Source organism: Squalius cephalus (assembly GCF_949319135.1).
Source record: "Squalius cephalus genome assembly, chromosome: 12".
Taxonomy (NCBI): Eukaryota; Metazoa; Chordata; class Actinopteri; order Cypriniformes; family Leuciscidae; genus Squalius; species Squalius cephalus.
The window spans coordinates 4,719,102-4,745,715 of NC_137133.1; the positions used below are offsets into that span (position 1 = coordinate 4,719,102).

The 26,614-nt window shown below is 37.7% G+C and overlaps 1 protein-coding gene across 1 annotated transcript in view; it reads left to right on the forward strand.

Annotated features, from left to right (window-relative positions):
• The window catches only part of adgb (androglobin), a 42,790-nt gene extending 21,584 nt beyond the window's left edge, over positions 1-21,206 (forward strand). Inside the window, exons 14-35 of the mRNA XM_079887284.1 lie at positions 2,223-2,406; positions 2,543-2,606; positions 3,466-3,579; positions 3,939-4,047; positions 4,136-4,268; positions 5,697-5,811; positions 6,038-6,181; positions 6,766-6,907; positions 7,014-7,136; positions 8,706-8,799; positions 9,086-9,217; positions 9,366-9,519; positions 9,594-9,781; positions 10,610-10,776; positions 11,518-11,636; positions 11,885-11,996; positions 16,634-16,785; positions 18,810-18,965; positions 19,055-19,133; positions 19,242-19,323; positions 19,932-20,115; positions 20,263-21,206. Of these exons, the coding sequence (XP_079743410.1) occupies positions 2,223-2,406; positions 2,543-2,606; positions 3,466-3,579; positions 3,939-4,047; positions 4,136-4,268; positions 5,697-5,811; positions 6,038-6,181; positions 6,766-6,907; positions 7,014-7,136; positions 8,706-8,799; positions 9,086-9,217; positions 9,366-9,519; positions 9,594-9,781; positions 10,610-10,776; positions 11,518-11,636; positions 11,885-11,996; positions 16,634-16,785; positions 18,810-18,965; positions 19,055-19,133; positions 19,242-19,323; positions 19,932-20,115; positions 20,263-20,451 (2,936 nt within the window). The 3' untranslated portion in view covers positions 20,452-21,206. The remainder of the gene's footprint in view (positions 1-2,222; positions 2,407-2,542; positions 2,607-3,465; positions 3,580-3,938; positions 4,048-4,135; positions 4,269-5,696; positions 5,812-6,037; positions 6,182-6,765; positions 6,908-7,013; positions 7,137-8,705; positions 8,800-9,085; positions 9,218-9,365; positions 9,520-9,593; positions 9,782-10,609; positions 10,777-11,517; positions 11,637-11,884; positions 11,997-16,633; positions 16,786-18,809; positions 18,966-19,054; positions 19,134-19,241; positions 19,324-19,931; positions 20,116-20,262) is intronic.
• The last annotated feature ends 5,408 nt before the right edge of the window (positions 21,207-26,614 follow it).

The window sequence follows — 26,614 nt, forward strand, 5'->3', positions numbered from 1 at the left end:
GCACAAACACAGATGCACACACACACAGACGCATGGCATCATCTCTATCTCTGTGATCATGATCGTGCACTCGCCCCTCATCACGACAGGCCAATTATGTGCTTTCCCAGAGAGCCCAGTGTGTTGCTTAGTAACACCTGTGGATAAGTAAATGGAGTGAATGGCTTTGCTACGGCGTCTATATTCATTATATGGTTTAATACGTCAGAACACCACACTGAGTGTAATGAGTTAAAGCTGCAATATATAACAGTATTTCACTTAATTGTCATAATGAATCGAGTGACACCGATGAAAGAGCATTTATAAATTCAATATGGTGCAACTGATTGGTTTAATGAGCTCTACTGATTGGCACCACTGAGATAATCATGGTATCCTCATGAAAAGTCTTTTTTTAAAGACCGCCTGTGGTGAAAATCAAGTTTATATGTGTATGTGGTGTTTTGAATATGCTATAGGCCTAAGACAAACCATGTGCAAATTCATAAGTCAACACTATTGCTGAGTATTTTCTCCTTAAAACTGCTGTGAACCAAAGACAGTCTCAAAAACGTGGTTTAAAATCAGCAGTCGTTCTGTTCGTCACAAATGGCGTTGTAACCAATCCCGTCACGAGGGGGGCAGGCTTTAGCATATAGCATAACTATGCTGCAAAGCAGGGGAGTCTCAAGAGCCAGGTGATCCCGGTATATTTTTCTATTGATATGAAAAATCGGGTGGATCTCGGAACTGGTGTGAGTGAGTGGAGGCGGGGACTAATAATATGCATATTCATGAATCCACGTATACTAAGGGTGCTTTCACATCTGTAGTTCGGTTCATTTGGTCCGGACCAAGGGTGAAAAATTATGCTTTGTAGCGTTTGTCAGGCGTTTTGGTTCCTTTTCACACCACACTTATTGCTTTGGTCCGAATCAGTTCATGAGTTGATGAAACAAACCAAAATGCAGTCACTTGACAACATCCATATCATTCACTGGCCAGATGTGCCTTGAACGTATTTCCATAACTGCACTTCGATTGGACAGAATTAACGTGCGGGAAAATTCCAACAGAACTCCCGGAAGTAAACAAAGAGGAGGAAAATCCGGCAGACAGATAACACGCCGCTTTTGACTATAGAGAGATGACTGCGTGGGCTAAACTTGTGAGTTTTTGAAATTTGGGACCTAATATGGTCATCAGACTAAATTTCTTTTGGTGCGATTGCTGCATTCACACCTGCCCAAACGAACCGCACCAAGGGGGACAACGAACTCTAGTGCGATTCAACCGAACTAAATGAGGCAGGTGTGAAAGCACCCTAAATGAAGCAAGGGTGTAGAGTTACATTCAAGCGTAACAGTAGTTCAGCTGTTCCCTGCACGCAAGTCCCTGTCAGCCTAGAAAGTCAATCTTTCCAAGAAAACTAATATATCCTAAATTATAGGATAGCTGGTTTTAAAATGTTGTTTTTTCTTTCTTTTAAGAGTAGTTGCTCGATTATTGTTTAACATCCTTTCTGTCATCATGAAATGGAAATTCACCCTATCTATTTTCTAAATGACTGTAATTGATCTTATTGTAAACGATTCCTCCATGTTTCCATTTCTTTTTTTCTTTTTTTGACCTTTTTAATCGAATGGTCATGACTTTAACTTATCTCTGGTGACTTATGACAATCAAAATATCAGCAAAAACCCACCTCTTACTTAAAATCATTGGTAAGCTGTACTAAGCTCACATTCAGATCTGCCTCTATCCAATAATCAACCGATGGTTGATGGTTGGGGAACCAAGTCCCCATCCATATTTTTTTTTTCTTTATTATAGTCCTTTTAAGTCTGATGTTTGTCACAGTACTGAAGAAAAAATTAGTCAAAACTTCCATTTCATCTCAACTTGAAGTCCCATTATCTCTTGATTTATTTCCATAAATGTTTGAAAAGTTTTGTAAAAAAGTTAAGCAAACAAAATAGCTTTTATTGGATGGATGTACAGTAGTAGCCATGCTACCATAGTACCTCTCTATATTTATTCAGAGAATCTCATTTCAAACATCTGTGCAGGAAATTACAAATCACTTCAGGCCTTTGTTATTGCATATCATGTGTAATACAGCCTTACTATTTCAGCATTGAAAAAGGCAAGGTCGTGTGTTTGTGTATTCCTGCCAGCATTTCATTGCTTACTTGGTTTGTAATAGACTGTTGTATAACATATTTTTTTCAATCTCCAAGATACGGAAGTAGTAGAGTCAACTTCAGACCCTGACAAAGAGACAGATGGAAAAGATAAGGAGCAGGTGCAGACACCCAAGGAATCCAGTGCTGCATTGCTTCAGTCCGAGGATGCATTAGCGTCAGACAAACCCCTGCTGCTGGAGACCTGGGTGGACCTGCACAACTTCACTAAATGCTTCCAGTAAGGGTCTATCTTCTTCAGAAAAAGCCTAAGCCATATTATGCTAATCCTTTGCTATTTTGTCACATTAACTCCTCATGTTCTTAAGTTCCTATTAAGCTGCAGGCTGAAATATGCTAATAATCATGTTTTGTAGGACGTTGCTGATTTTCCACAAGCCAAACAAATATGTTCATCAGTGCAGGACATCACACTTTAAGGTAGGGTTTTGAAGGAAAAGACTATATTAAGTGTGCCTGAATATTAAGATTTTGATTAGTTTACACTAAAAATACATTGATATTGTGAAGAATTATTACAATTCAAAGTAACCTTTTTTAATTTTTTTTTTATCTATTATTATATTCAATTTATTCCTGTGATGATTCCTAGTCTTCACTGTCACATGATCTCATAAATCATTCTAATATGCGAATTTGGTGCTCAAGACACATTTCTTATTATCTATTATTATCAATGTTGAAACAGTTGTGCCACTTAATATTTTTGTGGAAACCGTGAGATTTTTTTTTTTTCAGGATTCTTCAATGAATACAAAGTTCAAGAGAACATTAGAAATAGAAATCTTTTGTAATTATAAATGTCTTTACTGTCACTTTTGACTGTTATATGGATATGTAAATCTCTTGAGGATTGATACAGTCAGCAACATATACATAACCATTTACTGGGGGCAAGATTTAAGGTTCACCATACTTATTCTTAGCTTTATTTGTTCAGTGCACTGGCTAAAAAAAGTGCCAAACAAACATTTTATTTAATAAATAAATTCTAAAAATATATCTAAATCTATTTCTCTGTATAATTCTTAATTTTCCTGTAGGAATGAGTGCGTAGCTATAGTAACTGGAATTTGTTTTCTCCTACAGGTGGGCTGGGACCCTTGCTGACTGTATCGATGACATTCAGAATGCATTATCATAAAAACACCTAATACAAGATTGAACTAAACCTGTTGTTGTGGCATTTGTAATGGAGCTTGGTATAATTATGGTATCTGTGGTGGGAGGGATGTGTTGTGTTAGGAAAGAACATGAAAGTGACTCAATTCTCTGTTAGAACTCCGTCTCCTCTCGACTGTCTGCTACTGCATTGTCCAACGCTGTGGCCTCCACCCACTCCGTGGCCGCTCCTGCTAGACAACCTGATTCAACTGGAATTGCTTACACAAAGGTACACACACACACACACACACACACACACACACACACACACACACACACACACACACACACACACACACACACACACACACACACACACACACACACACACACACACACACAATGGGTGGTTTTCGATAACCATGCTGTTTTTGCTCTTCTCTCTCTGTTGTGCTGTAATACTTTTTTTTAAAACCTTATCCCATGAGAACATGTGGTTTGATTTAATATTTGGTAATTACTGTGAGTGTGAATTTATGTAATGGTGTGTGTGTGTATTCTATTGTCTCCTGAGATAAATACAAAACTGAAACACAATAATATGTGCTGATGCTGACCCATTCTGTCTATTGTTTTTCCTTGTCTCAGTCTGCAGATGGAAGAGGTGCTCACTTCCTGTTTGTTGATAACCTGTTACCCACAGAAATTGTCATTGGGTTCTCAGCTTTAGTGCACTGGGGAGAGAGTGTGGAAGAGAGTAAGGACACATGGACATACTGTACACACTCAGTTTGTCTTTTCACAACAACAAGGATCCAATCTAATGTGTGTGTCTGTGTGCTCAGAAAAGGAGTCATCAACCAGGCCTGGTTCTTTAACAGCTAAGCCTTTCTCGTGGAAGAGCATTGTCTCTCAACTCCCCGTGGTGCAGATCCAAACCACTGCTAGTAAAGCTGTCTTACTCTCGCTTCCTCCTGGGTAACTATATCACCACCATTGCTGAATTATCAGCAGTGATTACTCTAGTCTACAGAATAGAATAGAAATAGAAACTTCAAAAGAACAGCTTTTATTTGAAATGGAAACATTATAAATAACTGTATAAATAATTGTAACATTATAAATATCTTTACTGTCACTTTTGATCAAATCAATGCCTCCTTACTGAATAAAAGTATTACATTCTATCTTTTTTTTTTTTTTTTTAAATCATAATGACCCCAAACTTTTGAACAGTAGTGTAAGTCTACTCCAAAAGACAAAATGTCCACAAAAGATTAGCAATACCCCACATCTTTATATATATATGTGTGTGTATAAATGTGTTGGAAGTGTTTTCAGTAGTGGTCCAAGCTGTGATATCAGTTCTGTAATAGCGGAGAACAGAGGAGAGAGATAAGAAGATGGGTTAAGAAGATACAGAAAGAGAGAGAGATATGACCCAGTCTGCTATTTCTAGCAGCATAGTGGCCTAAAAGCTGAGAGCCTATATTCAGAGGTCACACTGCAAGTGTAGGCACATCTGGTTTTTGATGTTCAGGCATTCAGGAAAAAGGAAAGATAAGATATTTAAGATTAATCATATTTTATGAAAAACCTTACTGTACTTCTCATATACTGTTTTTCTCTCTTTATTTCATTATCTGTCTTCCTCTATTGACACTTAATACTGGTCTGTTAAACTGCTCTGTGATGAGAAATCCTGATTTCCTTAGATTTTCATCTGCAAATTATGTAAAGCTAATAGGTTAATGCAGAGCCGGAGTTTCGACTCTTTTCTTTTCTAGCTCAGTCTGAGTGAACCAAATATGCTTTATCCTTAAGGCCCATACACACCAAGGACGATAACTATAAAGATAAATATATAGTTCTAAAAATAAAAAAATAAACAATATTAAAGAATAGCAGAGTTCACACCACAGCTATAACGTTAATGTCACAGAGAAACAATATCATTGGAATCACTTTCAGAATGATTTTATCCAGCTGATGAAGGATAAAAACATTGACAGCCAATCAGAATCCATCCTGCTGTAATGAGCTTGAGCATTTAAAGTGACAGACAAGCACGTGCTTAGAATAAACAGAATGATATTGTCCACTGGTGTGGACACTTATAGTTATCTTTATAGCTATCATTCTTGGTGTGAACAGGCCTTTACTCATATGATGATCACATGCCAGATATATGGTTCCTTTTGCATCAGCAATAGTGCTCCTGGTGATAAGTGTGAAGGGATGACTACATAAATAGTTCTTATGGAAATCAAAATATTCAGCAAACTAGATCCAGTGGTTTTTTAGATTAACTTTGGAACAATTAAAATTTTACAATGTAGCACTAAAGAACAATGATAGAATTTCTCCTTCTAAACTGTTCTATTCATCACTGTTTCTTCTCACTAGGCGTCATGTTCTTCATTTGCACACAAGTGCTTCATTTGCCATCCACCTTCATCTCTGCAGCATGTCTCCTTTTGTGTTTGGTGATGAGGAGACTGTTATGCCACACCTTGACAAGGCATGTCCACATTAACACACACACAAATACACTCTGAGGTTGCACTGACTAGTCTGTTAGTTGATTAGTTCTGACATATCAGTACCAGCTGTTCTATACATACTGTAGCAACGAGTGACTGTCATTGCCTTTATATAATAACCTGTAACAGCAAAAATATTTGGACGGGTGCAAAAATAAAATTGTCAGTTCTTATGCCTCCTGTTTCTTTTTTGCCTTTGTCTAGGAGAGTCTGAGGTTCTGTGAGCAGGCTGTAATGATCGTGAGAGCTCTGGGTCGAGTGATCAGCTGCTTTTCAGATCCAGAGGAACTACCTTCAACCTCTAAAGAACTTGAGAAGACCCATGGTGTAGGCATACAGCAACAAAGGGTGGGTTATATATAGAGTCTGTGCTATGGGCCGGCCCCCTGGGACCGTGCACAACACTATACAAAACTATTTTGTATTTCCTTTTGTATTTTAAAAGCCATGAAATGCATCAACTGACATAGCATAGCACATATTTTATTAATTAAAATAATGACTGTCTTTCAGAATTTGAGCTCTTTATGACTCATCAGCAATGTTCACGCCACTGTATCAGCAAGCAGCCGTTAAAATGTCATTGCTAATCTTCTGTATTTATAGTTTAATTCAAAATGCATTTTCTTCACATCTTTTATTCCTCTTTAATTCAATTTGAACTATTCATTTTTACTATTAAAGTTAAGTTTTGTTATGATTTGCTTTTAGTTTTTTTGGTTTGTTTCACTAAACATATTAGTCCATTGCTCTGTACTTCAGACAGTGACGATAGAACACAACCCACATTTAATAAATGTAAAAGTGTAAAAGTGACAAATGTGATAAATTTGCAGACAAACACACACTAATAGATAAAATAGAGGTCAGTAGATTGTATTTTATTGCTTTTATATATATTTTTGAATGTATATTGTTTCTGTCTTGTACAGGTGTTCAACGAGGCCGTGTATCATATGTTCTGCTCTGCTCTGGGGCGGAAACTGACCTCTGAGGAGGTGTTTGCTGTACAGACTCTGACCGGAGACCCATCGCCACATGGCAGCAATGATAAAGCCATGGATGCACGATCAGGTGAGTCTTTGAAATGTGGGGCTAACAGAGTCTCTCTTTTGGTTTGATCATATAACACCTATCATAGCATGACTTTATGTACACATGTATCTTCGCCCTGCAATAGATGACACTCCAGAGAGCTGGAACGGCAGGCAGGCCACAGACAAGGAAATGCAGGCAGCCACGGTCCTGCAGGCAGGTTGGAAGCGATACCTTGTCAGAGAGATCCTCACTGCAGCAAGACCAGGTAAAGTCCAGCTTCACCTGAAATGGATCTAATGATACCTAGTATAAAAAGAAGAGAAGAGACTGTGGATTCAGGAATTTATGCCAATTGTCTTTGCGATCTGATTCGTACCCATTCTCTTGTGGTCAGTTATGTCTGACATCTGTTCTGTCGGTTTTTATGTTTGTGTGAGAGAGGGAGAGCTGCAAGGCCCTGGAGCTCATACTTATCAATGAAGCTGCCAGTCATTCTAAGCTAGTATGACAGAAGAGAGAATAACACACCTCTCCATCTCTCTCTCCATCTGGCTCCATACCTCCAAGCATCACTCCATTCCCAGCCTGACAGCATGAGTGACAGGGAGAGTGGCCGAGAGAAAGTGAGAAAGAAAGATGCAGCGGTATTGGAAAGGATGAAGGGAAAGTGAGAGGAAGAATAAAAAGGATAAAGGATGTAGTTGAATCCGACTGAGCAAGATAATGTCAATTTATATTTCAAGAAGCAATAGCATCGGGGAAGCTCAACCAACTTTGAGTTAAAACAGGTCTCCAAAGATCCTACTATTGCTCATCAAGCTTTAGTTACCTCAAAAATTCCATTTATTATGTGAAAATTACAGTGTGGATTCAGCAGTCACACACAGATGAACAGGACCCTATTCAAGAGTCTTTAAAAGATTTGCCACTAAACCATAAATCCACATTTTTAATATTATGAGCTGGTCGTGCAGGAAAGAAAGATGCAGTTCATATCTTTCTTTTCAATATTTAGTTCATTAATTATTTAAAGCTGAAATAAAATCAAATATAATATTATATAGAAAAACTTAAGAAATGTTGCCTTGGGGCAACAAACTGAAATAAAATAAGTTTAAGTTGGAGTACAAAAATTACTAAAACTAATACAAATACAAATAAATTAATAAAAACAAATAAAAATCATTATTTCTAAAAATAATTACTAAAACTAAAATTAAAATGAAAACTGAAATATATAAAAATGAAAGCTAATTCAAAATATTAATAGCTATTATAATAGAGTTTACGGTTAATAATACTAAAATAACAGATTGAAAATAGAACACAAATTTTAGCAGTGTTAAATTTAGTTATTAAATGTAAAATTGGATTGGTTCCACATTTTTTTTAATGAATGTCATTCTCTTTATCATTCTGAAAGAGTTTGTCTTTATGACTTTCATTCACAAATGAGCCTCAGAACGGTTTGTCTCATATCTGCCAGTATGAAATTAATTTCATTTTATGGGCATTTTTTCCCTTCAAGCTCTCCTTTAACAAGAGGCAGATATAATAAATATCATTTTATGTTTCCTGAAGAGAGGAGAGAACAATATTTCAATAAACAAAGCCAGACCTGGCTTGTAAAATGATTGGCATTATAGAAGCATAGGGACTGAGATTTGTTGGGTTCATTTATCTGCCAAAGATGTTTTTCTGCATCATCTTTTAATCTAAAACTGGGCCAATTCTAACCATGTTATTCAATCCAATTTCACAGCTCCAAGGTGTACGTTGTGGGTTTGTATGAGTACATATTACGATGTGCCCCTGTTTGTTTGTGTGTTTTTAGGAACCAAGGAAAATTTGAGCGTCGCTAAGACTCTGCAAGAGATGTGGGCTCCTGTGGAATCAGATGTGGAGAAACATGCCGTATCTTTACTGAGGTGAATTATTCCTTTTAAAGAATCATTTCTCTCCTCCGTCGTGTCCCTCGGTGGTACCATCTGCTGTTTACTGTCTGTTCGCCTAGCTTTAGTTGCGGGGAGGGTCTGTAGAGAGTGACCTCTGGCCTGGAGGGTTGAATGTGGCATGTGTCTGGGCTCAGTGGGTGGGTGCTATCTTCTCCCAGCGCTTGTAGCCTAACCTAGCCGACTCTGACAATCTGGGTGTAATAGGTTGGTTTTTGTCTGCTTGAATCTTTATCCAGTACTAAGTGTGCATTTCTGGTAGATACATGGTTTCTAATGGTGAAGGAATAGCAGAGCTGTACCCCTGTAGAGAGGACGAGTACAACAGAATAACGTTCACTGACTATTCAGTGCCCGTACCAGAGGTAGCGAACTCCTGGATTCTGATCTTCAGGTCAGAAACAGTCATTTTACATTTAAAGCAAAACAATAATTAACTAAAAAAGACTTTTATTAAAAAATGCAGACATTGAGCTCAAAGTTTCCTTGTGTATTTGTTTAATAAACTTTTTTTTTTTTTTCATTTAAATTCTCATTTCCAGGGAGGTATTTCATGTTCCTAAGAACATGCTGCTTGTTCCTAAGATCTTCTCCCCTCTTCCTGTATGTATTGTGCATGTCATCAATAATGACACCTTAGAGGAGATACCCAGAGTCTTTAACAGGGTGGAGCCATACATATACACGCCAAACAAGGTTTGTCTTTGTCAGTAAGACAACGCCTCTCCATATTTTTTTTTATTATATGTCTTCTGTTTTACACTCTGTAGGGTGGTTATACATTTGTAGCTGAGGCACATATTGGAGACACGCCTGTGATTGGAGGACAGTGGCGATTGCGTCTGATTGGCTCCCGAGAACCCCTACCACAACTAGCCAGAGAAACCCCAAGCAATATCTTTTCAGTAAAAGAGTTGAAAGGTTACTACATTCCTAATCAAAAGAACATCATCTGCAGGTTAGCACATGCATCAAGCGTACTACGTAATAGTTTATATGCAGGGGTGTACATACGTTTTTCAGTCTGATTCTCATGAGAGCACCTGGAGATTCGGTTTGGTGCTCACACTGCACATAGTGTGACCCATTAAATATAACTATAAAAAATGAAATAATTAATAATAGCATAATTGCACTTTATTTTGTAAAATGTGATAATACTGTTGTTGTTGTTTTTTTAAATAAAAAAATGATATTAAATCAAATATAATTATGTTATAGTACACTTAAAAATAATTTACTAATATTTACATTTTCTTTTTTTTCTTTTTTTTACACTTTTCTTTTTAAATGAGTTTTCAACATTATCAAACCTAAAATCAGCACGCTTTTATTTTGGCAGGTTGCCAGGAAGTAAGTATATGCACTGCTTGTTTTAGCACTGATGAGTGAAGCGCGTCAGTGAATGTCACAGCTTTGCATTTTGCTCTGAAACCGGCAGATTTATTATGTATTCAGTTAAAATGGAAATCTTATACAGTATTACAGTTACTAAATCTAAAATGCTGATTGTGCATTAATAGCTGTCGACCATGTCGGTATGCAAATGAGTGATCTGGACATATTTACCCAGCTCATTTTTTATTTTGGTCGCGCATGCGCACCACTTATGCACCCCTGCTTATATGCATATTTTATGTTCAAGTTATTTTGTAAGCACTGCAGAGCTCCAAGTTACCATTTAGATTTTAGCTTTGCACAGCATTGCAATGAAATTGCGATTTTTAAGTGGATAGTCAGTTATGTTGCATCAAGACTGATCTAAACTGTGTGTTTTTCCTACCAGACATGTGATAAAAGTCTCCAGTGATCACAGTGCTACTGTGGTGTTTCAGACCTCAAAATCAGACGTCAGCATTAAACTCAATATCCTAGACCATGAGAAAGAGGTCGCCAGCAGTCAGGGCAAAGGGCATGTCATCCTCCCAGTCTACTGCTTCTTAGCCAGCAACGGTTTGTACACACACACACACACACAAAATATGTATGTGTGTGTGTGTGTGTGTGTGCGCACGCACGCACACACACACACTAACTATGGGGTCAGTAAGATTTATTTTACATGTTTTTGTAGTCTCTTATGCTCACCAATTATAATATTGTGAAATTTAATAATTGATTATAATTTATAATTTCTTATTATTATCAATGTTGGCAAGAAGTGTGCTTAATATTTTTGTGGAAACAGTGGAAATACAAGTAAATAGAAAGTTTAAAAGAATAAATGTCTTTTTGACACTTTTGATCAATTTGTGCTGAATAAAAGTATTGTTTTTTTCATACTGACCCCGGACTTAGTGTAATATAGAGTAATTAATTCTAAAAACAAACAAACAGGTAACAACAAACTATCTTAAACTTAAAATGAATTATAATTAATCGATCAAATTAAGAAATATATTTGGACACTCAATACACATTCACATATTTCGACACATGAGTAAATCACAGATGCAGTCTGTCACACACAGACTGAAATCCCCATAGACTCACAAACAAATGCTATAGTTTATACTCCTTTCTTTTCCTTTAGTCCAAGACTTCTTGTCCACCCACTCCACATTTTGTCTTAACACATATTCACTTTATAAAGTCACTGTCTCAGTTACTTAGCTACAGCCTGACACTGCCAGCTCCAGAGTGTATTTATAGGGCGTTCATTTGTGTCTGTGTGTGTGTGTATATTGGTTGCAGGCGGTTCTGTGGCCCAGGCGGGGGCGAGGCAGGATCAGGGCAGCCTTATAGCAGAAGGGAGAGTGACAGGAGGGGGCGGAGGAAAGGAAGGGAGTGACCAGCACCCTACAGACACACTGGTACCTGTCACCACAGACAGCTTCTGCTGTCACTTGTGTGTGTTTGTTTGTGTGTATTTGTGGTAGCATCTGAACTTCTAGTTGCAAAGTTCTAAGAAAAAGTACATGATTTTTTGTTTATATATTGAAGTTAGTCTGTTTGCATGTTGATGGCTGATTTATTTTATATTTTGCATGTTCTTTTGTTTATGGACTGACTTTTTTTACTTTCTGCCTTTTTAATGCTTGTCCGTGTGTATGTCTTACAGTTTCATAAGTATTATATACAGGCAGAGGTGTTACAGGAGAGCTGGCCTTTAGATGAATCTGTCTCCTCCTTCATCCAGAAACTCAGAGACATAGAGCGCAATGAAATGAGAGGTACGTTCAGTCTTACACTAGATACTACGATCTCTATCAAACAGCTGTTTTTTCCAGGCTTTTAGGGCCGTGACACACCAAGCCGACGGTCGGGATGTCGGTGAGTCGGGCTAGTTTTTGCGGTGTGTTCCACACGTCGGCGGCAGATGTTTGAATCAGCGTCAAGGCCGTCAATGAGAGAGATCACTCGGATAGTCTGTTCAGTTTTGAGAACAAGTCAATGCATGAAAATATAAGCTAAAGTGATGAGAGCAAGCAAAGAAGTTAAGAGGGCACAGACTGAAGGCTGATATAAATTTTATATGTAGCAAATTAGCTCTAAAGAAATATTAATAATCAATCAGAACTTGTTATAATTGATTATGAATATTTGAATCAGTTAATAGAATTAACTTAATGTAGTAAAATAATATTACAATCAATCAACCTGTTCGTCCCGTAAACACTCAGTGTTAATTGTTTATTAATTCTAAGAAATGTTCATTTCCAGGGGAAGGCAATGTCTTTCTTACTGTACAGTACTACTAGGAGCCTGTAGTCAAAATCGAAATCGTATAATAAACTTTGTTGCAAGCAGAGAATCAGAACCAAATACATATTGTGCACAAGATTTATTAACTAAATCACAAACATAACTAATCTAAAAATACATACATAGATGCATAGGTAGAGAGACAGAATGAAACCGGAAGCAGGAAATGGAACTATGGGAAAGAACCGTATAACTATGAAAAGAACCATCAGCTTATCATTTTCCGAGCACCTCATTAAATGTATACTTGCATGGCCTTTGCAGTGAAAACATTCTGTGAAGTTCCTGAAGAAGGATTTTGATGGTTCCATGAGTCTCAATCGATTTCTTCGGCGTTGAATGAAGAAAAGTTGGTGAACTTGAGGGGTTTGTTTGACTCTGTTCTGGTTGAAGGTTTTCTCTCTCTCTCCATGAGCACATGGCTGAGCACATGCAGATTGTGGCCTGCCGGCCCTGGGCCGGAGAGGCCACGCAGGCAACCAAGGAGTGAGGAAGTCGGAAGAGTTGATGGTTGCCCATTCAGTGATGGTAAAGTTGCAGTTTTCTTCTGAGCTGGATTGAAGAAAATACAGTCTAAATCTGTTGGGAGAGTGAAGGCATAGCAGGCTGTGGTCACGGTCCCCACAGACATCAACCAGAAGAAGCCGCAGTAGAGGCCAAGAGAAAAGATAGTCTCTAATAAAGCCTGAGAAAAGTCCCACCTCTTCGGGTTTGCTTGACCAATGAGAAAGGTGGAATTTCCAAGCGGGAAAATTCCTCTGTTGGCGTTTTATGGATCTTTTGTTTCAGGCGTGCTCATTTGCATGTGCAGCTGGATTGGTTGCTGATGAAGAAACTATGAAAGATTCATGCAATACTAATATGTTGTACAGCTATCAACATATCATATACACGATCATTTCGATCTTCAAAGTACCAGTTTATAGAGACCAAACATGGTATAGGTGAAGTTACATTGTCCATTGAGTCTATTGTAAAATACACAGTATCAAAAAAATTATAGTATTAAAAGACATTACGCAAGACAGTAAATCTTTCACAAAATGTTCTGGGTTCATTAATAGATTAGTTTGTCGATAAATGAATGCAGGAAAGTCTGTTTTAAGGTCTGTAGGTCTTTCCTATGGCCTAGGTCCTGACCACATGACCACATTTTTCACAGCAATAAAGACATCTTATCTGATCGTCGTCCTGGCGAATGAAACATTTCCTGCTCTCTTTGTCTCTTTTGGGGGGATGTTTTATTCCTAAGAGTGGGCTTTGAAGCTTATTTGTTAAATGTAGCAAATAGCTATGTGTCTGATTGTCTCAGTCGTTACATATTTCACCCCTCCTGAGCATTCCAATACGTACATTATTTTTTTTTATTTGCCGCCTGGATTGAAGAAAGTGAACAGCAAGATTAATATTCAAAATGGTAAGCAAGCACTGCTTTGTTAACAGTTTGTATATCTGCAGTCCTAGTTTTGTTTTTCCTATTTGAATAACTATATCAGCAGGTATCAATAATCTATATTAGAGTTATTTCTTTACACGCAGAACACATATGCTCGTTGACAGTCGCATGTAGTCTTTGTGGTGTATTCAAGCACAGCTTTTTGGCCCAGATGCAGCTGACACGAGGTGACAAACACAATCGACTTTCGTCCGGCAAGTTCTTTGATGTCGGCTTGGTGTGTCACAGCCTTTAGACTTGTAACTGCGACCCACTGAATAATGCAGTATATTGGACAGATATACTGTGCTTCATTGATGAAATAAAATTATCTTAAATTATATATATAATTTATTTTTATTTTTATTTTATTGTATATATTTGTATTTTGTTTTTTTCAGTTATTACAGCAAAACAAATTGCACCATCTGCCGATGATGATAGAAATGTGACGCTGTATAAAAATGCATCATGAAATAATACCAAATTAGAAATTACCATTAAGATTCTACTCTAATCTCTAATCTCTGTTTGTCAAAAAACACAGTATCCTGTGTTGGAGTGCTTTGGCAGTGAAATGTGCTTAAATGCGCCATTTCTGGTTGATTCATCCCTGATGATTCAGTCTCGATCCACTAATTTCAGAAAACAACTGCTTGCTGACGTTTGTGAGGTTCATGCCATCAAATCTCATGTGTTGTTTGAGGGTGTTTGTATCAGCGAAACAAGATTCTAAATTCTTCAGGCTACTGTCTTCTAATAGTAGAAAAAATTTAATTGAATCTTTTATTCTATTTAGTTTTGATTAGTATTGTAGTGCACTTTAATGTAATTTCTTTTTTATTGGTCTTTTGCAAACTCCTGGTTTTATTTTTAATGAAAAAGGTTTTCACAGTTTGTTTTTATTTTTTTGTAAACCTTGTCCTGGACTCATCTGGCTGTATGTGATTTAAATCTCTGTTCATGTTTTCTCATTCAATCTGAGGTGTACTGAATAGGCTGACTCTCGTCCCACCTGTGCTGCTTTGATTAACCGAGAGCTGGCCGTGAAAATATAATGGAAGCCTACTAAATTCATCTGCTTGTGGTAAATAGGGAAATGCGATTTGCTCTGCCCTTGGTTGGATGACATAAGGTCATTTGCTGTTGGTCAGCGCATGGATGGGCTGCAAACAACCTTGATTTTACTGAGGAAAAATGAATAAACAAGAAGCTCATAGAAATGGAAATGGGAAGGATTGAGATGGAGAAAGAGGAGTCTATTGGATTTGCATGTTTTGTGAAGAGGTAGTGGAAATAAACTAGTTTGCATGATTGCCTGGCTCCAATAATAACATTAAGATTCTTTTGTCCTCCTCATCCCTTGATATTAAATGTATTCCTTGTTTTGTCCATTTTTTGTGCATCCAACATTTAGCTGAATCTACAGTAGGAGGTTAAATGTCTCTGATTGGGCTTTTATCAGTGATGTGAGTGTGTGTAGATCAGCACGTGCACTGTACTTCCACGAGCGTGTGCGTCACACTCCACACATGCCTCTCATTTCGTTTTCTGATAAGCATGTGTAAATGGGTCAATGGGAAGTCAAATGAAGTTGGCTCTTGCCCTCTGGTGACCTGGGAAGTATTTCTGGAGGAAAGAGAATTGAATTAACCCAGTTGAGTGGCTCTCAGTGGAGCAGAGCCACCCTGAACAGTTACCGCACACACCAATCAATAAATGCACATGGGAACCAGGCCCAGTGCACTGAACTCAGCCTCATATGGAAGACATAAAGTATGGCTGCCCTTTAGGTTCCCGGCTGGAATGACCTCTGTGCTTGCTTTCAGTGTTCCCAGTGTCACAGACAGTGCAGAATTTTATTGTTTTCACATATCCTGTAATCAATTAATTATATTGTGTGTGTGTGTGTGTGAGTATATATATATATATATATATATATATATATATATATATATATACTACATTATAATGTACATTAATATAATAATTTAATTTGTTAAATTTATATAGCTCTTTTCTTGGTACTCAAAGCACTTTGCATAGAAAGGGGGAATTTCCTCAATTCAATATGAATTAGACAAGCAATAGACAATCCATACTCTCTGTTTTATTGGTTCAGTGATGACATTATTATGACTTTCGGAGAGTGAGTTCAGTCAGTAGTGACATGTTGTATGGTAACACTGCTGTCAGCAGAGCACGGCATGACATCAGATTAAATTAGGGTTCTGTGATGGTGTCCTTATGGATACTGTTGGTGCCCTAAGTAAACTGTCCAGTAGGATGTACCCTTACACCTAGAATAACAGAAGAAAGGAAAGACATTTAGAGTACAGTTTTTAAATGGAGCAATACTGCCATCTAGTAGGATCATTTCTAAAAAGCTTTAAGAGGCTTTGTCTTAAACACTATAATTTAGAGGTTTTTAAAGGATTATTTCTGTGTGAATAAATTCAAATTTTTATGAATAATTGCTGTTTTCAAAATGCCATAGACAGATTGGACAAATTGTTGTGGAAATGGCTTGCATATAGTTGTTTCTGCAGATATAGCTATATTGTTATATAACAAATTACACGCCTTACATTTAAATTTTATTTCAGACCTCAGTATTTGTGACATTTTGGATCACCTTGTCTGTTTAATCTCTCTATTTTACATGGGCAGTGTTTGGGGATATTTTGGATGGCACATCCACGCCCGTGGGTACGGACCAACAAAACAAAGAAGGCCAGAAAAATGCTCCCAAATCCAAGTCCAAGGAACGTGAAAAGGACAAAGACAAACTAGCATCTAAGTCAAGCTCCATTATGGACCATGTCAGTACAGTTTGTGTGCCTGTGCATATATATATTTCAATGTCAGTATCAAGTCCCACCATATATTTAAATCATTCGCCCCCATATTCTCTTGCAGAAAGAGATTGTCTCATGAAAGTGCAAAAAAGTGCAAATTTCTCTCCCACAAGGTTTTTTTTTTGTTGGTAATATACATTTTTATTGAATTTATACATTTGAGGTCTTTAAGGTTAAGCTTTTATACAGTGCATTTTTGCCAGTGTATCCTTGTAAGAAAGAGACATAAACATTTTAATAGGATGCTTTCAAAAGCTTGGATATTTTTTATATATATATATACAGTGGGGAGAACAAGTATTTGATACACTGCCGATTTTGCAGGTTTTCCCACACAAAGCATGTAGAAGTCTGTAATTTTTATCATAGGTACACTTCAACTGTGAGAGACGGAATCTAAAACAAAAATCCAGAAAATCACATTGTATGATTTTTAAGTAGTTAATTTGCATTTTATTGCATGACATAAGTATTTGATACATCAGAAAAGCAGAACTTAATATTTGGTACAGAAACCTTTGTTTGCAATTACAGCGATCATACGTTTCCTGTAGTTCTTGACCAGGTTTGCACACACTTCAGCAGGGATTTTGGCCCACTCCTCCATACAGACCTTCTCCAGATCCTTCAGGTTTCGGGGCTGTCCCTGGGCAATACAGACTTTCAGCTCCCTCCAAAGATTTTCTATTGGGTTCAGGTCTGGAGACTGGCTAGGCCACTCCAGGACCTTGATATGCTTCTTATGGAGCCACTCCTTAGTTGCCCTGGCTGTGTGTTTCAGGTCCTTCTTCTTCCTCCAAACACGGCAAGTGGAGTTTAGACCAAAAAGCTCTATTTTTGTCTCATCAGACCACATGACCTTCTCCCATTCCTCCTCTGGATCATCTAGATGGTCATTGGCAAACTTCAGACGGGCCTGGACATGCGCTGGCTTGAGCAGGGGGACCTTGTGTGCGCTGCAGGATTTTAATCCATGACGGCGTAGTGTGTTACTAATGGTTTTCTTTGAGACTGTGGTCCCAGCTCTCTTCAGGTCATTGACCAGGTTCTGCCGTGAAGTTCTGGGCTGATCCGTCACCTTCCTCATGATCACTGATGCCCCACGAGGTGAGATCTTGCATGGTGCCCCAGACCGAGGGAGATTGACCGTCATCTTGAACTTCTTCCATTTTCTAATAATTGCACCAACTGTTGTTGCCTTCTCACCAAGCTGCTTGCCTATTGTCCTGTAGCCCATCCCAGCCTTGTGCAGGTCTACAATTTTATCCCTGATGTCCTTACACAGCTCTCTGGTCTTGGCCATTGTGGAGAGGTTGGAGTCTGTTTGATTGAGTGTGTGGACAGGTGTCTTTTATACAGGTAATGAGTTCAAACAAGTGTAGTTAATACAGGTAATGAGTGGAGAACAGGAGGGCTTCTTAAAGAAAAACTAACAGGTCTGTGAGAGCCGGAATTCTTACTGGTTGGTAGGTGATCAAATACTTATGTCATGCAATAAAATGCAAATTAATTATTTAAAAATCATACAATGTGATTTTCTGGATTTTTGTTTTAGATTCCGTCTCTCACAGTTGAAGTGTACCTATGTTAAAAATTACAGACCTCTACATGCTTTCTAAGTAGGAAAACCTGCAAAACTGCCAGTGTATCAAATACTTGTTCTCCCCACTGTGTATGTATATATATAATATGTGTGTATATAGGTAATGGCTGTAATGGAGGTAATGGCTGCTGAAAATTCTGCTTTGCCATCACAGGAATAAATTACTTATTAAATATATGAAAATAGAAAACAGTTATTTAATATACATGTATTATTACTTGTAATAATATTATATAATATTACAGTTTTACTGTATTTTGATCAAATAAATGTAGCCTTGTTGAGTTTAAGAGACTTTTTTTCAAAAACATTAAAAATAATCTCACTGACCCCAAACTTTTGAATGGTAGTGTAAATGTACCAACTTGTGTGTTTGTGTGTACAGAGTTTGGATGCGAGTAAGCCCCACTGGATCCTGCGTGTGGTGAGTGACCACAGTGAGGCAGAAAATATAGAAGTAAAGAAAGACACTGAGAGACTGGAGGAGATCAGAGCCATGAAACTGGCCTGGGAAGCAGCGGAGCCCGGCAGAGCAGCAAAGGTACTACATAACTGAAAAGGTACTAGAAGTAAATCAGCTCTGTCTGCTCAAACAATTCCGCATGTGTAAATGATTGGTTTGTTTTGAAGGCTCATCAGACCCGACTGCGCTATCTCAAAGAGCTTGAAGAACATGCAGAGAGGAAAGAACCTTTCACAGCTGAGACAGGTTACACACAAAGATACACATGCTTAGATTGTGTTTAATATAGTTGCATATGGGTTTAGTACATGGCATAATATGTGCATGTGTGTATTTCAATGTTTGGATTTTTAGAGACACAACCTCAGTCCCAACAGAGTGGAGAGTTCACACAGAACGCTGACAAAAATTATATTGATTATACACCATTTATCAGGTACAATACATACATTATATTATATTATAATTTATTTTAGATTATCGTTTAAAAGTTTGAGGTCAGTAAGATTTTTTTTAAAGAAAATGTTCATTAAGGCTGCATTTATTTGATGAAAAATACAGTGAAAACAGTAATATTGTGAAATACCTGTTTTCTATTTTGATATATTTTAAATGTAATTTATTCCTGTGATGGCAAAGCTAACTTTTCAGCAGCCATTACCCCAGTTTTTAATGTCACATGATCCTTCAGAAGTATTCTAATAGGCTGATTTGGTGCTCAAGAAACATTTCTTATTATAATTATCATTGTTGAAAACAGTTGTGCTGCTTTAATATCTTTGTGTAAACCGTGATCCATTTTTTTCCCCCCAGCATTCTGGAATGGAAAGTTAAAAAGAACGAGATGTTTTTGAAATAGATTTTTTGTAACAGTGTTAAAGTCTTTACTGTAATTTTGATTGATTTAATGCCTCCTTGCTGAATAAAAGTGTACTTTATTTCAAAAGAAAAAAAGTATGATTTATTTAAAAAGATTTTTTTTTTTAATGGTATTGTATACGTTATTCTCTTTCTTTCATTGTTTCACTCTCTTTTTGTTTAAAGGAAGTCTTTGCCGCAGCCTCGTCTAAAGGATAAAGAGGTGGAGGAGGAGCAGAGGAGGGAACGCTCTGAGAAGTTCCAAAGTTTCCGCCTGATCTGGGACAATATTCTGGAACAGCGTAAACAGGAAAAAATTGCACGTAAGGAAATGATGAAAAGACAGCTGGAGACTTACGTTGGCTTTCAGGTTTGTTTTAATACTATAAATGCAGATTTACACCACACTAATCAAATGTTTTTTAATGTATCTGTACCTTAGTACTTTAGTCATGTCATTAAAAAACATTAATGCTAAAATAGTTGCAAAGGAAAACATTTTGAGTTCTTGTTATAGGACACAATGGATGCAAATCGGCAAAAGATGCTGCAGGCTCGTGAGGCATTCCAGTCTCGCATCCTCAAGGGACAGTCACATAAGAAAATGGAGGAGCCACCTATTGAAACAGTCGAACAGGTTGAGCTAGAGAAAAACCCTATTGGGGTCCAGTCAAGTGGACTTAAAAGTGGGGGCAAAAGGAAGTGATATGATTGACCACAACTTCATAGCAATACAATAGTCAGAGAGTCAGTTTAATATTACTCTTCTTTTTATCAAAAATATTACATTGTCTGTCCTTTTTGATAATATATCAATATAAAGATTCCTTTGTAGCAAGTGAATCCAGTTTGTAAGATTAGCATGCAGAGTCACCTCTCTCTGTCAGGTTATCTTACTCTGTGATTCTTTATTTAAATGGTTACTGTCAGGATTGATTTGAGTAGCTCTGAAGGATAGCCTGTCTCATAGTAGCTGATTCTGCTTCCCAGAAGACATGGCAAATGTAGTTTTGGAAAATTATAGTTCCAACATTCTTGCTTATTGCTGAATGACAATGACAATGTAATGTGATTAAACAAAATAAATACTGTAAATAAACTCTTGATGAATCTTCCCAAAAAATTCATTACTTTTAGTATGGGAATAGCTGTGATAAATTATTTATTTTATTGCTATTTTACCAGCGTATTTGAGGATCTGAAGATAATATTAAACGGCCATCTTCACAATATCGTGGCCAGCAGCTTTTAGGTACAGTCTGTATATGACATCCATTGCATGTTTTACCATAGCTGTGTCCCAATTCAGAGGCTGCATCCTTCGAAGTTCGCAAAGGTTGGACCGAGCGTTGTTAAATGTGACGATCTAGCCTACGGAGGTTTTCTCTTGTCGCCAACTGTGACAGCTGCCGTTGATGAGGGACAGTAACATGTGTACTGGACTTTATATTAAACTGCCTGAAAACAAAACTTGGTAACTTCACCTTGGTCCATTTATGTACATAATAAAGTGTATAAACAATATAAAATCGCATGTTAGCGGTTATACGTTTGTATCATTAGATATTCAAGGAAGTTGAAACCCAATACTTACATTTAAATGTGTAATCCGGCAATTTCTCTAAAAAAAAATGCTGTCATCATGCTCAATGAATTCTGGGGTAGGCTAGGCCGTGAAGGATGCATCTGTTGTATCCTTCATTTCCCGGGAAACGAAGGACGCATTAAGAGGCCACATTTGAAGGAGCCTTTGGGACAGCCTGTGATGCACCCACTGGCCTTTGAAGGATGCAGCTTATGTGTCTGTGATTTAAGATGTGTGTTAAGGACCCCATGAAATGGCTTGATGAGAACATTTCTCTTTTCTGTGTTGACATTTTATATTAGAGCAGGGCATATTGAGAATCCCTTTTTAATAGCCAATAGGCTTTAGTTGAACCACCATTTGCTACTTGCTAGTCAGTTTCAGGTGGTATTAGGGAATATTCTCAATGTAAAGAACATGTGATTTGACAAAATTGCATATCGCAGGATGAGACGATCAATATTTTTAGACCATTTTCCAAGAATATGAAGCATATACAAAACATGACAAAACATCAATTTTGATTTTATGGGGTCCTTAATTTGGTGAGTCTTTATCAACATGTATAAGTTGATGCCATTGATGCATTAGTTTCCAATTCATACTGATGTGTGAGACGTTCTGAATCAGAAAGAGCGAGTGCCCTTAGTTGTTGGTAGGACTGCAGTATTTTCTGTTTTTGTAGGGGTTTTGAGAGGTCTGCTCCTGGAGATATTATTCCAATCCAGTTGACGTTAGAGCATTACTCACAGCCACTCGTAAGATGTCTCTGCTCATAAGGATAATTGAGGTTAAATCTTTCTCTCTCTCTCCCTTTTCTCTCTCTCTCCCTTTTCTCTCTCTCTCTGTTCTGTTGTTCTCTCATCCCTAAAACAAACACAGACATAAACTCGAGTTGGGGTGTTTTTCTCTCTGTCTGTAAAGCAAAACATCTGCAGTAATGTAGGGTCAGGGAGATGTGTTTGTTTGTTCCCTGTTCTCCTCAGTCTGCAATCTGTTCTCTTTCAGCTATACCAACCAAGGAAGCTAATCCACTAAGCCACAGACAGAATTTACACATGCAGTCACAAAAAATGACTTTTTTCTTGTATCACAGACCAGTCAGCTCCACATAAAGTATGATGAAGTACTTGGGCAAATGCACACTATTTAATTCTAGTCCCTGAGTGCCACACACCACAATAAAATAATCATTATTAGCCAGACGTGACCTATTTTGGCTGATGACACTGTGGAGATTAGACCGAGGACTCAAATATTAATTGTAGTGTCGTACCACCATAATGTCTTTGTCTTCACATAAGATCAAAAGAACTGAACAAGGGCAACAGTGATTGACATTTTACTGGTGTGTGTGTCATGTTGGGCTCAGTGAAGGTAAGAGAATTATGGCTTTAAATCTTAGTCACCATGAAATCAAAATCAATGTTTTTTATGGAATACTGCAGTGTTTGTTATAAATGATTTTACCATGTACATTATTATTATTTAAATTTGTGTGCCCATGTAATCTTTATTCAAAATAGCTTCCCCTACCTAGTGCAACAACATCTTTTCCGATGAAGTGTTTACTGGCGTGAGCTTGGGACATCCTAACTTACATGAGATCACAGCAATAGAAAACCATAATGATCCAATCAATTCCCGATAGACAAAATCAAGTCCCACCCCACTTTCTGTCTTGTTCAAAAAGCATTTCAGATGTTATGTCACAATAGAGAAGAAAAGACTCTCAAATTTCATGCTGACATTAATCCTGAGAGATACAAATAGACGGTGTTGAAATAAAATAAAAATTCAATTAAGACAATGATGAAATCAAATAATAACTTTCTACTAAAGGATAATTGCACTAAGCCCTGATAGTTTACACCAGTAATATTTATGTGTGTGGTGCACAGACCCCCCTTAAGCAGTAATATGACACCTAAATATTCAGGTGAACCTATACCAATATTAATTCATGAGATAAATCCCTGCTGTTTATGTAATGAGAAAATGATTGTGTGCTGACAGAAATAAGACAGAAACCCTATCTGGAACCGTGCATCATCAGGGCACATGATATGATGGGACTTTCTGTTCAGACTCTGATAACACACTCTGAATGACGGCACTTAATTGGGAAGGTTTCATAACTGCATTAGTAATGGCCCAAAGCAGCATTTTGCTCTTGTAATTTTGAAAGGGTGTTTGCACTTTTAACCCTGCCTGGGATATGAAACCGTGCTCCGATTTCGAAGCAGGTTAGAACCGCATTTTTGATAGATATATAGTGAATTCAGATGTGTAATTCAGATTTTGCCATTGAGAGAATAGACGCAGAGTTAGAACTGAATGGCCATTTGTTTAGCAACGATCAACCAATCAACAACCAATCAATAAACTGAACAGTGTTTGCCTTATTAAATATTCAGGCGCTTAAACCAGTTCAGCGGAAACTTTGCCCAGTAGCCGTTTCTAAATATTTAATTGGTCATGTCAATCACAGTGCTGATTGCCTATAGTATACCAAACATTAATCTCTAACCCTACCCTTCACTCTAACCTTAACCAATGAAATTAGCTGCAGGGCGGGATTTCCGCGGAAATGGTTTGGGGAAAAGATTATGTTATTTCGTTTTGACGTTTGAGGGGAAAACATATTTAGAAAACCATAGAGCACGAGACATTGCAAAAAGCGCAACACTAAAACAACGGTCAAACACATTTACATTGAAAAACAAGGGGAAAACAGAGCAGTAGAATGTAAAAAAAGGCATTCTGTTCAAACGGTGCCTCAGAACTTAAAGGGATAGTTCACCCAAAAACGAAAATTCTGTCATCATTTAATCACCCCCGGGTTGTTCCAAACCTGTATAAATTTCTTTGTTGTGTTGAAAACAAAAGAAGATATTTTGAAGAATGTGGGAAACTGAACAGTTCTGGGGCACCATTGACTTCCATAGTATTTTTTTTCCTCCTGTGGAAGTCAATGGTGCCCCAAAACGGCCTGGTTACAAACTTTTTTCAAAATATCTTCGTCCAATCGATGTCCTTTGGTACGATGTCCTGCCTGTCAACATATGTATTTCCATACACCCTGCTCGCGCAGACATCACATGTTATTAGCGCGTTTCATGCTATGCAGAATTAGACAGACGTCAGTCACAGAGCACCACAACCGAAACAGCAGCCACCTTTTACAGTTCCTCCTGAACAAAAACAAAACCAAAACTGTACTTTGGAAGAGATGGAAACCTGTGACGTTATACTCGGAGCGGTTCGTGACTCGAAGTTATGCATTTCAATGGCAACACTATCAATGCCGAAATGACTCTGCAGCAGTCAGGTGGTACAGGTCAGTGCTCTTTAAGCGGTTTATGTCCATTATTATTGTAAAGTTATGTGCTTTGAGACATGAGGTAGTTTAATGCCGTTTCTCATCTCGTGGCTCTTTGCAAACTCTGTTGTGTGCATTTATGTGTTTTGAAGAAGAAGTGGCTTTGGAGACGCTCTGATGGGAGGGTAGGATCTCATGCTTTCAAAGCTAACTTGCTATTGCTAGCCGCTCTGAAAATTCCCTACCCTACCTTTAATGTCAGCTGTCTTACGTGTCTTATAACCCCTAGTTGAAGCATCTTACTAGCTCAGAGGAATAGTCAGATAATATTAGACTAACTATAAGTGTATCTCAACCACAGAAACATAAGAAATGGGAAGAGAGCGAAGAGGTTGTCTCTACATCAGACTGAATGATTGACAGCTGCCATTTAAAGTTGTCTAAAACCAGAGAGGTGTTCGATCAGTCTGGTTGATGGAAATGATTTGTGTAGATGTTAGAGAATGCCCTTATACACTGCTATTTGCCATCTTTTTTTGTGCTGAGATGCTATTGACAGGAAGCCCTGAAATAGTTTTCTGACATGGCCAAGGATGAGGAGAGCTGAGAGAACAGAGGTCTCGCTGGCTACCCTTATGCTGTAAGTGGAAACTGTAACAGTATTATTTTAAAACCTGACAACACACAAGACATGCCATTCAACCTTTGCCAATCACTTTTCCTCTCTTCATCACTTTTGTGCTTGAAATATTGTGGGGGTTTTTAGAGTTATGTTTGAAAAGTGAAGACTGAGATACTGAATTCAGAGCTGAAACTTCCAATAGGTCTTAAGTTCTGTAATAGCTTTTGTCCTAAATGAGATCCTAACTTAAATCACCATGATACGTTTCTGTAATACGAGCCCAGGAGTTCTTCCTCAGACCATATTAAGACAAATGTTCCAAATTAGAAATTCTGAACGCATCAAAAATGTAATGCTATAGCATATTTCAGACTCCATATATGAACTTATCAGTTCGGAGTGACCTTTCAGTCAGTCACAGGATTTATAATAGAGCGTAGCTTATTGTATATGAATTCTTATTTCAATGTTTAATTTATAAAGCTCATGATAAGATAATATGTCCATGTATTTCCTGTTATGTAAAGCTGTCTCCTTTGATTTGAGCATATTTTCTCTGTTCTTCTGTATCTTATTGTGCTATTTAAATTACAGCTCCACCTCCAAAGCTCAATGATGGGTGTTTTGTATCATTGCCAGCATCCTGCAGTTTAGTCATCACAGTGAGTTCATCTGTATGTGTGTGTGGATGTGTCTGCTGAGAATTGTTGATGGGTGTCTTATCGCATCTGTTGATTATTCCTGCTGATAGCAGATGTGTTGCAATGAGTGCAAATGACACAACCTCTCTCTCTCTTTTCTCTCCTAATGTTCCTCCTTGTAGCACCGACTTTTAGTTGTCAAGCCAGTACACCCACACACACATTTATCTGTCTATCTAAATGGGGACATACTGGTCTATACTATCGTTTTCATGTAATTATAACTGCATTATTTTTCCAAATTAAGATGTAGCCAGATTTAAGTCAAGGAAACTCACCCACCCCAACTTATTAGGGGTGTAATGGTCCACAGAAGTCAAAAGCAACAAATCCCCATTGCTAGGTTTCTTTTCATTTATTTTGAACAGACAGTAGTGCAGCCTCTTCTTCTGCTCTTTTTCCTGATGTGGCAGTTAGCAAACAGTGTTACATTTCCACGCGCCCCCTTCTGGATTGTAGTGTGGATCACTTGTAAATGACTTTATTCATTGTCTGTCTGTATGCACCGAACCGGGACATCCGCACCGTGATGGTTTGGGACGAATACATGTACAGTTACACCGCTAAAACGAACACACTTGTAAATACAAAACTAAACCACCCAAAACAAAAATTCCTTGCTTGAAAATGTAGTGTTGG